At 36.0% G+C, this 12496-nt stretch overlaps 1 protein-coding gene across 1 annotated transcript; it reads right to left on the bottom strand.

Moving 5' to 3' along the window:
• Positions 1-1847: 1847 nt before the first annotated feature.
• On the bottom strand, positions 1848-11226 carry LOC125846431 (peroxisomal adenine nucleotide carrier 1-like). Its single transcript, XM_049525846.1, has 5 exons — positions 10852-11226; positions 4302-4533; positions 3253-3399; positions 2882-3042; positions 1848-2391 (listed from the first exon to the last, which is right to left on the bottom strand). Exons 1-5 carry the CDS (start codon positions 10992-10994, stop codon positions 2112-2114), a joined length of 963 nt encoding a protein of 320 aa, XP_049381803.1. The 5' UTR covers positions 10995-11226; the 3' UTR covers positions 1848-2111.
• Positions 11227-12496: the final 1270 nt, after the last annotated feature.

Below are 12496 nucleotides of genomic sequence, written 5' to 3'. Positions count from 1 at the left end.
GGCTTAAGTCATTGATAGCCACTCAAAGTTGTCCTCGTATTTCACTTAAACACCTCAATTAAAACTTCTACCTATTGAACACCTACACAGTAAGAAATTTGTACCTATTAAACCCTTTTTGCTGACATGGCAAAGTGTGTGTAATACACACAAAGAGAGGAGCGTGAAAAGGATAATTTGTTAATAAAAAAAGAAAAGATTTTATATCTTCTTCTTTGTCAGAAAGCTTCCATCACCATTTTTCCATTGCAAGTTGCAGCCATCACCACTCACAAATATTTTTTCCACCAAATCGGTTGTTACCATCCACAAGTCTACCATCGTCAAACGGCCTTAGCCTTTCAAACAACCAAACCACACATTCAAATCTGCCACCTTAAGTTTTTCGTCGGAAAAAATGTCATCGCTGCTGCCACCAAACATATTTATCCCTTGTTCATCTATTTTGTCAAATCAAACCCAAACATAAATTAGATATAAATCTTAAAACAAAAGAAATACAAAAAAAAGGGAAGAAGATGAAGTGGAGATTCCTTTCCGTTGACATGGGATGTTAAGCAAATGTCATTACATAAAGACACAAAAAAAATTAAAATAACGAGCAATCAATGATCGATCGTCTTCTTACTTTAGTGTTCATTATTTCCGGCGAAACTCCATTTTTTCCAGCAAGAATAATATGAATTTGAAATTATTCTTTGAAATTGTTGATGTATTCAAACTCTAAAAAACTCACAACACAAGAAGAAGAAAGAATATCAATAAATCTAAACTGATGTTTGAGGATAAGAGTAAGATTAAAGAATGGCAGTGTATGGTGTTTTGGGGGAAGGTTCTGACGAAAGAGGAAAAAGGCAAGGATGGTTTTCTTTTTTTTTCTTTCTTAAAAATATAATTTTTCTTTATAATTTATTTTTTATTAGTTATTCTAGGCCCAATACCTAGAATAACTATTTCAGCTGATTGTCTATAAAGTGTTCGATAGGTAGATTTTTTTATTAGCGCAGGTATTCAATTGAAACAAGCCTAAGATGAGGTGTCTAAGTGAAATTTGCGGATAACTTTAAGTGGCTATCGATGACTTAAGCCAAAGAATTTCAACATAATTACTGTCAGCACAACTAATATCAATATTACTAAACAATTCGAATAATATTAATATTCTATTTAACATTATTCTTACGCTTTACTGAGCAATCCGTTATAAATTATAATTATAAATTATCTAAAAAAAAATTAAAATCTAAAATAAAAATAAAAATTGGTTAAACAAATAATAATCTTTTATGTCGTTCCAAAAATATATTTGTTACAGACCACACAATNATATTTCAGTTGGTAACAACCATCCAAAACAAGCTAGGGTCCAAAGAGGGCTTTTGGAACCTATACTGTAAAATGCAATTGGGTCTAGGAAGGTTTTGGGTTGGGTCAATTGAGTAATAGTTTAGACTTTAGAGTAACAAGGTTTCATATTGATCATAGTCTGTTTTTATCCCTTTCTCTTGTTATTCTTGCCCTAGTATTAAAGTTTGTATTTTTAATCTTCTTGCTAGAATTGCTTAACAGATAGTTGTCAAAGAAAATTATTAGACAACTTAAAGAGAGAAAGATTTGCAATGCAGAATGGGACTGCAACAGTCTTTTAGGCTGTAGGAATCCATATAATTTTTACATGACAAAACGTCAAAGCTTAATATCACAAGCTGACCAAATTGGAGGGGAAAAGAAATGCTTGAATATAAAATAGATCTAAAGTTGAAACTGAACCACTTCTGGAGAATGTATAGTTCTACTGAACGAATATCGGTATGTACACGGAGACCAAATGCAGACAGAAGCAGAAATATGACCAAATCTTTACATTCCTTGTGATATGTAGAGTAGAACTTGAAAAAAAGACGAACAAGAAATCGTGATTGTTGTATACAGAAAGAAGACATAAAAAGACAATCTGAAACATACCATTTCAACAGACAAACTGAATGAGAATTGCGCTATCAGATAAAACATTTTATTTGTGTGCAAGGTGGTTCCACGTCTCGAACAAGAACCTACGAACTAATTGCATTGTTACATTTGAATCATGCAGCAGCTCTTCTAAGAGAATTTCAAGAGCTCTTTAGTCTGGTCGTCGTTAGGAACAGATATCTCCTTACGGCTAAAAGCAGAACCCATGTGGTTTTTGAGATCTTCTCTTTTATCATCAACAGCAGTGCGGAGCTTAGAACTGTTTTCAGGATCTGAGGCTGTAACCCTTTAAAGAATCCCATTAGCCCTTCCTTTTTCCATATGGCATGAAGGGATCCAAAAATTGTTTTCCGGGCTTTTAACTCAGCTTCATCCTCTGCATCTCCTTCTGATTCAGCAGCTTGTATCATGACTTTACACCTATACACAGTGCATATGAGTAAATACAGCTTATGTTGACGCCAAAGAAAAAGGAGCCATCAACATACTAGATATACAGGAGGAGTTAAGATGTCAAATGTAACCAACAAGGGTTGTGGTGGAGTGGTAAGTACTCCTTCATCCTTACCCAGAGGTCTCAGGTTCGAGTCCCTCCCCCAGGTACGGAGTCGCCTTTGTTAGGGAGCGCTTTACCCCCAATGTGGGACTTCCCGGCGCAAATCCGGATTTAGTCAGGCTCCAATGTGGGTACCGGATACTGGGTGGGAAACCAAAAAAAATAAAATGCCAAATGTAGTCCAATACCCAACCGAATCTTGGTGATTCTGGCACTGGTATTCTCTAATGTTTGAGCAAAAAGTGTCTAAGTATATAACAATAGAAAAGGAGCAAATGTTCAACAGCTCTTTTACATGTTTGACACAATTGGCATAGACTCACGCTTGCGTATGAAATGCTCAACTGAATATACCTTATTAACGGGTAAGTGATGCAGGTGGCAAAACATTTTGAGACTGCCCCCAGAACAAAAGCAGAAAAAGCAGAAAGAGATTCTGGCCTTGATTCCACCCCTCTATTGCTTTTCATCTTCCCCTTCAGCATTCTTTGTTTAAATTGATCAAAGGCCGTGTACTGCATAACACCACATATTGCAACAGAAAATTATTCATTAATGTCCCTGAACATAATTTGTGATATCATATTGTAATTTGTCGAGGCATAATCCGTAAAGCAATAGTATGCTAGAGGGTATCAGGCGAGTATACTTTAAGCATCACAAACATATGACATTGAATGAAATGGTGGAACACTCTCACATTAGAAAATAAAGCACGTGAATACCTGAATTGCTGGATTTGAAGTGAGAATGATGGATATTCCTAGACCATCAAATGCTTCACTCCAAGTGCCCTCCGAGAGGGTTTTCCAGAATCCCTTGGATTTCCCAAATTCACTAGTTTGCATTCTTGAAGCTGCTGTATCTAGAGGCTGCAATATCAGAGTAAAACTTCAGATCAATAGAAGAACAGATATAAAAGAAACCTTATAAGAAACAGAAGTACACAAGCTGGAGCAAACAATTCCCAGAAGATGCAACCAGAACAAAAGTAAAGACCACTGCCAGAAGATGCTTCCACATCCACTGTCAAACTCTTTTTCTACACATTGGTGGTACAGATAGTTTCACTCTAAAAGAGAAATGCAACTTTCTTGTTCTATTTAATCTTTAAAAGCATTAAGCACATATATGAACTGAGAAATAACAGCTTCTTGGAACTCCTTTTTTGATAAGTTCAAATAAATATAATATCAGAATGATTCTCTCTGATCTCCACCTCTGTGCAACAGGGCCATCCAGCTTACAAATGTAGACAACTCAAAGTGAAAGACTACGAAAGTATGCTGTCTTAATCAAATGGATTGATTATGCAGCTACCAAAGAAATCCAGGTTTTTTTGTTTGATAACTAAGAAATCAAGGTTTTCCTACAAAAGCAAGAATTGTATGAGGTTTCAATGATTTAAGAAAACGAACATAAAATACTCTATGAAAAAAAGAACCACATATATGAGTTCATGGGTCAGTATACGTCACCAAATTTTGAGTTCTAACCATCACCAGAAGCATATAACCTACTTTAGCATTAATCCAGTTTCCAGAGGCACACCCTTTAAAGGGCCAAAGATAAAAGAGTGTGCACTTCACATGGGAAATCACCTTTCCATTTGCAGTTTCAACTAGGCCTGGAAGCAGGCCCTCATAGCTTTAAAAGCACCGCAATTTAAATCGACAAAACTTCATAAATTGTCTAATTGCAGGCAACCTTCTTTTCAATATTGAGAAAACTAAAATCAATTTTAGTCCAAGTAGAACTGCCAAGTATGATTCACCTGGGTTATTATGACTGTAAATGCCCCCGCTACAACAGCAATTATTAAGTTAGCTCTTGTTCCAATGGATTTAAATCCACTCTTCTTCAAGTATAGTTTCTTGAAGAAATCATATCCATAGAAGTAAATAAAAGACGAAACAAAAGACTGCACATTCTTTGTCCCAAGACCCTGATAGAGTGAAGGAACTTGCCGAGAAGAAATGGCCTCCAACAAGACATCAAGAGTATTCCTGCATTTCAAAAGAAGTTCATACAATCACATCACTGCTCATACTTGGGTACAAAATCCAGTAGAAATATGTACATAAACTGCTAAACATGGCAAAAGTCGATATTATTTAAAATTGTAAATATAGAAAAATTCCCAAATTCCTGTAATTAAGTAATAAGGGGATACTTGCATCAGGGAAGGCTGCCTACATCAGAACCTCTGGGGGTGAGGCCCTTCCCTGAACCTTGAGTGAGTGCAGGATGCTTTGTGCACGGGGTTCGCCCTATTCTCTTTTCTTATTTTGTATTCCTTGTAAAGGTAACTTTAACCCAATAGCTTGAGGGAATAATTAAGCAATTAATTTCCAATTCTCTTCTTATTCTTTCTCTTATTTCATATGGTATCAGAGCCATGCTCATCCCAATTATTTATTTATCGGATGTTGGACCCCATATTATATTATTCACGCTCCAATTGGCAGGCCTGGGCATGCGGAGTGTTAGTAGTCCCACATTGTTTGTGGGATGGGCAATTGGACTCTTTATATAATTTGGAAAATCCTCACCTCATGAGTTAGGTGAGTTAGCTTTTGTGGTTGAGTTAGGCTCAAGGTCAATTTCTTAGGCATTGAGGTGGTACAGTCTAGCAAAGGCCTTGCCATTTCACAGAGGAAATATGCCTTGGACATTTGGAAGACACAGGTATGTTGAGTTACACCCCTATGGACACTTTCATAGACTCAAATATTAAACTCATTCCAGGACTTGTTGGCAAACTCAACTATATTACGATCACGCAACCTGACATTTCATTTGATGTTAGTGTGGTTAGGCAGTCTCCAATCAACTTGTGACAGCCACTAGAATGCAATAATTCACATCCTAAGATATGTGAAAGGCTCTCTAGGACAAGATTTATTGTATGAAGACAAGGAACATGCAACATTGTAGGATATTGTGATGCAGATTGAACAGGATTACCCTTTGATAGACAGTCACTTCAGGTTATTGTATTTTATTTGGAGGCAATCTAATATCTCAAAAAAGTAAAAAAGCAGGATGTGATGGCCAGGTTAAACGCAGAGGCAGAATATTGGGCCATGGCATTGGCTATTTGTGAGCTTATGTGTCTAAGACAACTTCTTCAAAAGTTAAAGATTGGAGGCACAGAACCTATGAAACTGACTTGTGATAATCAAGATGTACTACATATCACTTCAAATCTAGTGTTTCATGACAGAATGAAGCACATTGAAATAGATTGTCACTTGATCCGACAAAAGATCGAGTCTGGCTGCATTTTTACGAGTTTCGTCAACTCAAAGGACCAGCTAGCAGATGTTTTCATAAAACCACTTCGAGGATCCAGAGTAGACTATATGTGTAATAAACTAGGAGCATGCAATATGTACTATCCAACTTGAGGGGGAGTGTTAAATATGACAAATTCGTTATTTCCTTATTTTCTATTCCTTGTAAAGGTTATTTAAACTCAATGGCTTGAGGGAATAATTAAGCAACTAATTCCCAATGTTCTTCTTTCTCCTTCTTCTCTTATTTCACATAAACAATGAACAAGAGAGAACACAGTTTTTGAGCAAAAGTAACATCATGCAATGAAAAAGCACTGACAATCAGTACATAATGAGGCAAACAGTTTAAAAGCAAAGAGAAATTAGCGCTACCAGATATGTCTGTATGGATGCATATGTCCATGTATAGCAAGTAAAACGAGGGAGAAATTGGTCAGATGATGAATTCAGTGTAGATTCTATAAACATTGTAGATTTCTAGACATATTTTTGGAAAAAATTTGAGGTATAAACCTCAATTTTTTACGAGTCAAGACCTACTGTAGTGCAAACCAGTTATTAGCAATCGGCATCCAACATAATTAGCATTGAAACATAAAGAACAAATAGTGAGATATATACAAGTAAAGGATCCAATAGCTAGAGGAAATATATTTATCTTCCGTGATAATAATTTCAGATAATAAAGATCTTATTGACCTTAATCCTTACTCAAAATCCTTCTATGAGAAACTTTTGCAGTAATTGAATTATAGAGACACTTCCTTTCAGGCTTTTGATATACAAGTACTTGCAAACCAAAAAAGTGGATATAAGTGGTAACACAAAAGGAGTAGTAAGTGGCTAAGTTGATCGGACTCGGGTGCGGGTATTCGAGACGGATGCGAATCCGAGAGTCGGATTCGGCAAAATTTAAATTTTAAGATTCGGGGGTGCGAATCCGAGTATGGATACGGGTGCGGGGATTCGGCTAAATTTTTTCAATATTATAAAATATAGTTATAATGATAATGATAATAATAATAATAATAATAATAATGATAATAATAATAATATTAAATATCTTGTAAAATGCTATACTTAAAAGCATATCAATTATAGATATACAAATTTAAAAGCATAAATTAATTACTTGTTACTAATTAATTTTTAAAAAATTATAATTCCTTTTATTTATTATAAAAAAAATAATCATTTATTATATAGAGAGACAGAGAGAGAGAGAGTCTAACTTAAATTAGATAGTACTCCCTCCGTCCACAATTGTTTGGCAGGTATACTAAAAATAGATGTCCAAGATTAATTGTCAATTTAAACAATCAAGAAATAATTAGTTACTTTTTTCCAATTCTGCCCTTAATGATTGTGTAGTTCAATTGAAAAGTTATGTGGACTTTTGGTATTCTTGATATAGTAGGGTTATATTAGTCAAATTACACCTTGTATTAAATTTTCCTTGAGAGATGTGCATGACCTTACCCTGACAAACAATTGTGGACGGAGGGAGTAGTACAATTCATTAAAGTTTTGTGTGCTGCCCTTTCTTCTCCCAAGAAACCCTAGCCTGCTTTTTTCCTTTCCAAGAAAAAACACTTTCTCTCTGCTTTTTCAAGAAAAAAAACTTTGAATTATTTATTCTTTCCCATGGAGCCCCTTCGCCTCCTCTGTACAAGAAAAAAGATCTGTATGCTCTCTCTCTATTCTTGTAACCTTTGCCTCTTCATTATTCTTTTCCATGGAGCAGCTAGACGTGACAACTTCGTCGTCGTCAACTTTTGCTGGCCATGAAATTGATCTCTTCCCCATTTTTTTTCTCGGCTTTGGTCAAAGTATCCGGATCGGATTGACCGAATCTGACACGCACCCCGCACCCGCACCCGCGCCCGCACCAGTGTCGCGTCAAGACGGGTTCGGCCGCAAAAATGAAGAGTCCGCGCAACATAGGTAAGTGGATATAAGTGGTAACACAAAAGGAGTAGTGAGTGGATATAAGTGGTAACACAAAAGGAGTAGTAAGTGGATATAAGTGGTAACACAAAAGGAGTAAAGGAACTTTATCCTTGGGCCTTGGCTATGTAGCAATTAAGTATTGATTGCCAAATCATAATTCGAAGTACATGCTAATAAGGGCCACACTCCAATATTTTCATCTATAAGCACTCACAACATGTTATAGCCTACCAAAGAACGTATCTGGATCATCTATGGGTCCCTAATTCTCCTAGCTAAGCACATTTCTGAACAATGCTCCTCAGTACATGTGGTCAGTTATTGTGGCATACACCATAAAAAGAGTGCATCATTTTTCCACTATCAACGTCCAATGAAGAGTAACTTTAACAACCATTTCTTTGGTCAGACCGCTCTACTTGTACACAAAAACATGCCTCTTGTGTACAGATGGCACGTGTGACACCTAATAATAGAAATGAGCCACATTTTCTTGCAGCTCTTATCCCAATTAACCACAAGATGTATCAAAAGCACAAATGGTATTCAGAGATCTTGATGTATGAAGGTGTACACATGAAACACCACATGTTTTCTTATGTGGGAGGAACCTCTTGGAATTGTTATTTGACCCAAAATTTTCACTAAAAGGATTCAGAAAAAGGTGGTGAAATTGTGCTAACGAGATTGGAATGCAGAGTCTCGTACTAATCTTGAACCTCCTTAACTACTACTATAGATATTTTGATAACTTGATCTTCTTTGGTTTCAACTTTTAATTTCTTCAAATATAAAAAGTTACATTTCAAACCAATAAATAACTCTTAAAATGTGAATCGGCGGCATATTTACTGCTTGAAAAGCACAACTGATATTACATTTCATTCATTTTCAACTCAGAAATTTGACCATTACATATTTATATTAGCTACGGGTGAAATGGAGACAATTTCCCTCTAACAATCAACTTCCATTTTTTTAAAATGGGACTTCCAAAATGTATACAAGATAATTATTTATTCTAAATTTTCTTGATGCAATTACTGTATACATTTCATTTAAAGGCTTTGGCAACGCTTGAGATTAGTTCTCCTCTATTATCTCTTCACTTCTGTCAACCTTCCCCTGCTACCCTCCCCCAAAACCACCGGTTAGCAAGGACATCATGGAATCCCATTGGCAGCTTATCCTTAAGTGACCAAAGAAGCACTCATTCCAAGTCCAACCTCCTTCCTGATTTGGAGCTGATGATGCAATTCTGAGAAAGATTGCATGTTGTCAGTCTATCATACGGCAAAATGGATGTGAAGAAGAAATTTATAACTTAATAGCCTTGAACCTAAGGTATTTTATCAGCTAATGGCCTTGAACCTAACATTGGAGACTGGGTCATAAGCTCTAGCCAGCTACATCATTCTTCACTTTTAAACAGGCTTTCATGCTATTTACATCCTCAAAGGACTTAATCGATAACATTCTCCTTTGCGCTTTTCAGTTCCAATCTCATGTAATATCACCCCTTTGTTTCTCCGCTTACTACTGAGGCTCAATATTTCAGAACTAACTCGCAGAGAGATCAAAAGTCTTGAAAGTCCTCAATGAGCTGCACTTCGGGTGTCAAAGGGTTGACAGGTGATACAAAATCTTAGGGAAATGGGGATTCAGATCAAACATCTGCATCAGACTCAAAGAAACCTTGCTATCCGAATTCATCCGGAACAAAAGCCTTCTCTTAATTATACCTTTCTAAGAGTAACAACACTATCCAAAAGTACTTTATCCGCCAGAGTTGTAACCTAGTAGTCAATGAAATGGGTGCAGACCTCAGGGAAAAATAAATAACACCAGGTGATTTCTTCCTATCTGTCTCAGCCTTGGCATACAAAGTTACCGGGAAAAAAAACCACAAGGTGAATAGTTGAGATGCATTCAAGGTGGCTCAGACACTACCATGCCTTTTACATGAAAGCAAACACTGGAACAGTTAAAAGAGTGAACAAGAATGATGTTTTTGCCACACAATTTGCTCTTGAGGCGACGGAGTATGTTCCACTTCCTAAATCAATGTCGCTCTACTAGAACCTAGAGGACAAGAAGCAATTTCAGTGGGGAAAATAGGTTGAACAACCCCTCTAGCACGAACAAGCAATAACGATCACATGTTCATTATCACATACATTGATATCTACATTCCAAATCCTTGAACGAAGCCCCATGAACAAATCAAACAATTGATGAATTGCACTCAATTCCAAACTAGTTGGGTTCCGCTATATCAAACTGTCAAATTGCCCTATTCCAACTCATTTCTTTCCAACACTAAATACATGACTTAATGTAATTGTTACAACATCTCAGGTTTCAAGTTCCCCTAAATGAGGAGGGTGTATAGGCTGCAGGGGCAAGTTTATAGCCTAAAAATGGGGCATGTGAACCTGTGGTCTCTCCGTAAAACTAGGTATTTCATGTATATATTTTATAAAATTTGTTTAATATTATCTGCTTGCACTCATTCTAAAGAAGTCTAAATGATGCACTTGGTTGAATGTTAAAGTTATTTACCTAGAAGAACAGGGATCATTTCCCACATCTATTATAGGCTGCCTGCTAAAGGAAACATGAGTAACCCTTCGGGGTGGCCCAGTGGTTTGAGCTTGGGACTTCCACGTTGGAGGTCTCAAGTTCGAAACCCCTTGCCAGCGAAAGCAAAGGGTTTGCCTTTTGGATCGAGCTCGTCGCACCAGGCTTGCCTAGTGCGGGTTACCTCTCCTATGTGGTTTGCAAGCTATTGCATAGTAGCGGGGTTTTACCATGTGCACACCCAAAGGATAGCGGTTGCGGGCTTCCCTTCTCATAAAAAATAAAAATAAAATAAAAAATAAAGGAAACATGAGTAATCCTCTGTACATTCCATGAAAACCCATAAATCATAATTATCAAGAATACTCATCTAACAAATAATTATAAGAAAAACTAAGACAAAACCTTTTTTTTTATAAAAGCATACACACAGAGAAGGTTAAAAAGATACTCATAGATGGGACCAGATAAAGAAATATCTAAAAAGGTAAACACCTGTATTTGGCCAGACCATGAGCTCGAAGTTCAGCTTGATACTTGGTCTTGCAAGTATCCAAAGGATACAATATAGTGGTGCTTAGCAAGGATCCTATGGCTCCAGAAGCTGCCTCAGCCAAAGACTCCATATTTAAAGCCATAATCGAAGAACAAGTGAATTTGACTGGGTTATTATGAAGGAGAGAAATGAACCCCCAATTCAGAACAAATCGCAGATAAAATTGAGGTGCTGTTAAGAAAAAAAGTGTGGGCGTGAGAAAGATTACCAAAATCAAAATTGGAGTTCAAGTAGTAGCGCATAGGGAGTCGGAAACGTGACGGGATGGGCTTGTCATGCTGTAGTGACAAGCGACTGTTTTTGTGTGTCCATTTCTCAAGGTGTCAACAACTATAGGGTCTTGACTTGGGTCACATCTACTCATTTTGATTTTTGGTAATGAATTTTCAGAAATGACTATAATTTAATATTTAATTATTTATTATTCATATAAAAAATAGGTGATCGAGATCGTGAGAGAGAGAAGAGATGCTAGATACAAGTTGTATTTAATAAATACAAGGTTGTAGCAATGATAAAGTTTGATATATACACGGGTTTATACAGTATGTTTCAATACATACAAGTTGATACACGATTGTATTACTTGTATTCATTTACTCTTGTCTTGCTTGTACTTATTAGTGATTTAGAAATGCATGTTGATGCAGGATGTATCTGATACGTACAAGCATTGTTGTATCGCTTGTATTCATTTGTGATTAAAAAAATGTAGAAATACAGACTGATACGATACATTTGTATCACTCGTATTTATTTGTTCTTGTATCACTTGTATTCATTCGCAATATAAGAATACATGTGTATTCGATACATACTGGTTATTTATTCATGATATAGATATACAAACATATGATATGATACAAGATTGTATGTTAATACAAATTAGAGTGATACAATTGAGATAGTTGATACACGTCTCTTCTTCTTTCTTTATGTATTTGGCATAATCTAGAAAGGGGGCAAGAGAGGGAGATAAGGGGGTGAGAGAGGAGAGATGCAACAAGAGATGGTGGAGAGAGGTGAGTGAGAGATATAGAGGAAAGAGTAGTGATATTGGGAGAGCGAGGAGAGATGCTAGAAAAGGTATATAAGATGTATTTTTTAAAAAGTATATCTATGAATATTAAATACACAATACATGTTTGTTATACTATGTAAAATAACAATTTTATGTAGTTGTTAACTTGTTATGTCTATCAAATTGGAGCACGGAGTGATGTTGAAAATATAATGTTGACTAAAATAATGGCGAAAGCAGCACATTATATGACTTGTATGAACGGATCAAGCCTTAACGATCGTTGAGGTTCATGAAGTCATATTACTATGCTATATGATCAATCATTGAAATTGGAAAAGACTTCTAATTTTCATTAGGCTTTTTCCATTATATTTGTACTTAGTTGGAGATGCATAGTAGAGAAATTATTTGTATTATATGGTAGTTCATCAGATTTTTTGGAATCGTTCGAAATTTATTCAAAGTCAATTTTGAACTTTGAATGAGCTAAAAATTCATCTATTTCCTATATTTCAAAGAACATAATAGTTGTCCTCCACAGTCCAATATTAAATTTTCAG

The sequence above is a fragment of the Solanum stenotomum genome, chromosome 1, assembly GCF_019186545.1.
Source record: "Solanum stenotomum isolate F172 chromosome 1, ASM1918654v1, whole genome shotgun sequence".
NCBI lineage: Eukaryota > Viridiplantae > Streptophyta > Magnoliopsida > Solanales > Solanaceae > Solanum > Solanum stenotomum.
The sequence above is the reverse complement of the archived record's forward strand: the minus strand, read 5'-3'. Positions and strand labels throughout refer to the sequence as shown.

What these genes read in the sequence shown, in the direction of transcription:
- LOC125846431 (XM_049525846.1), bottom strand. Translation starts at nt 10,994, where the DNA reads ATGGCTTTAAATATGGAGTCTTTGGCTGAGGCAGCTTCTGGAGCCATA. An exon ending in CATGGTCTGGCCAAATACAG is followed by an intron (nt 4,534 to 10,851) that starts GTGTTTACCTTT and finishes TTTGAAATGCAG; the next exon opens with GAATACTCTTGATGTCTTGT. An exon ending in ATCACTTACCCGTTAATAAG is followed by an intron (nt 2,392 to 2,881) that starts GTATATTCAGTT and finishes CACTGTGTATAG; the next exon opens with GTGTAAAGTCATGATACAAG.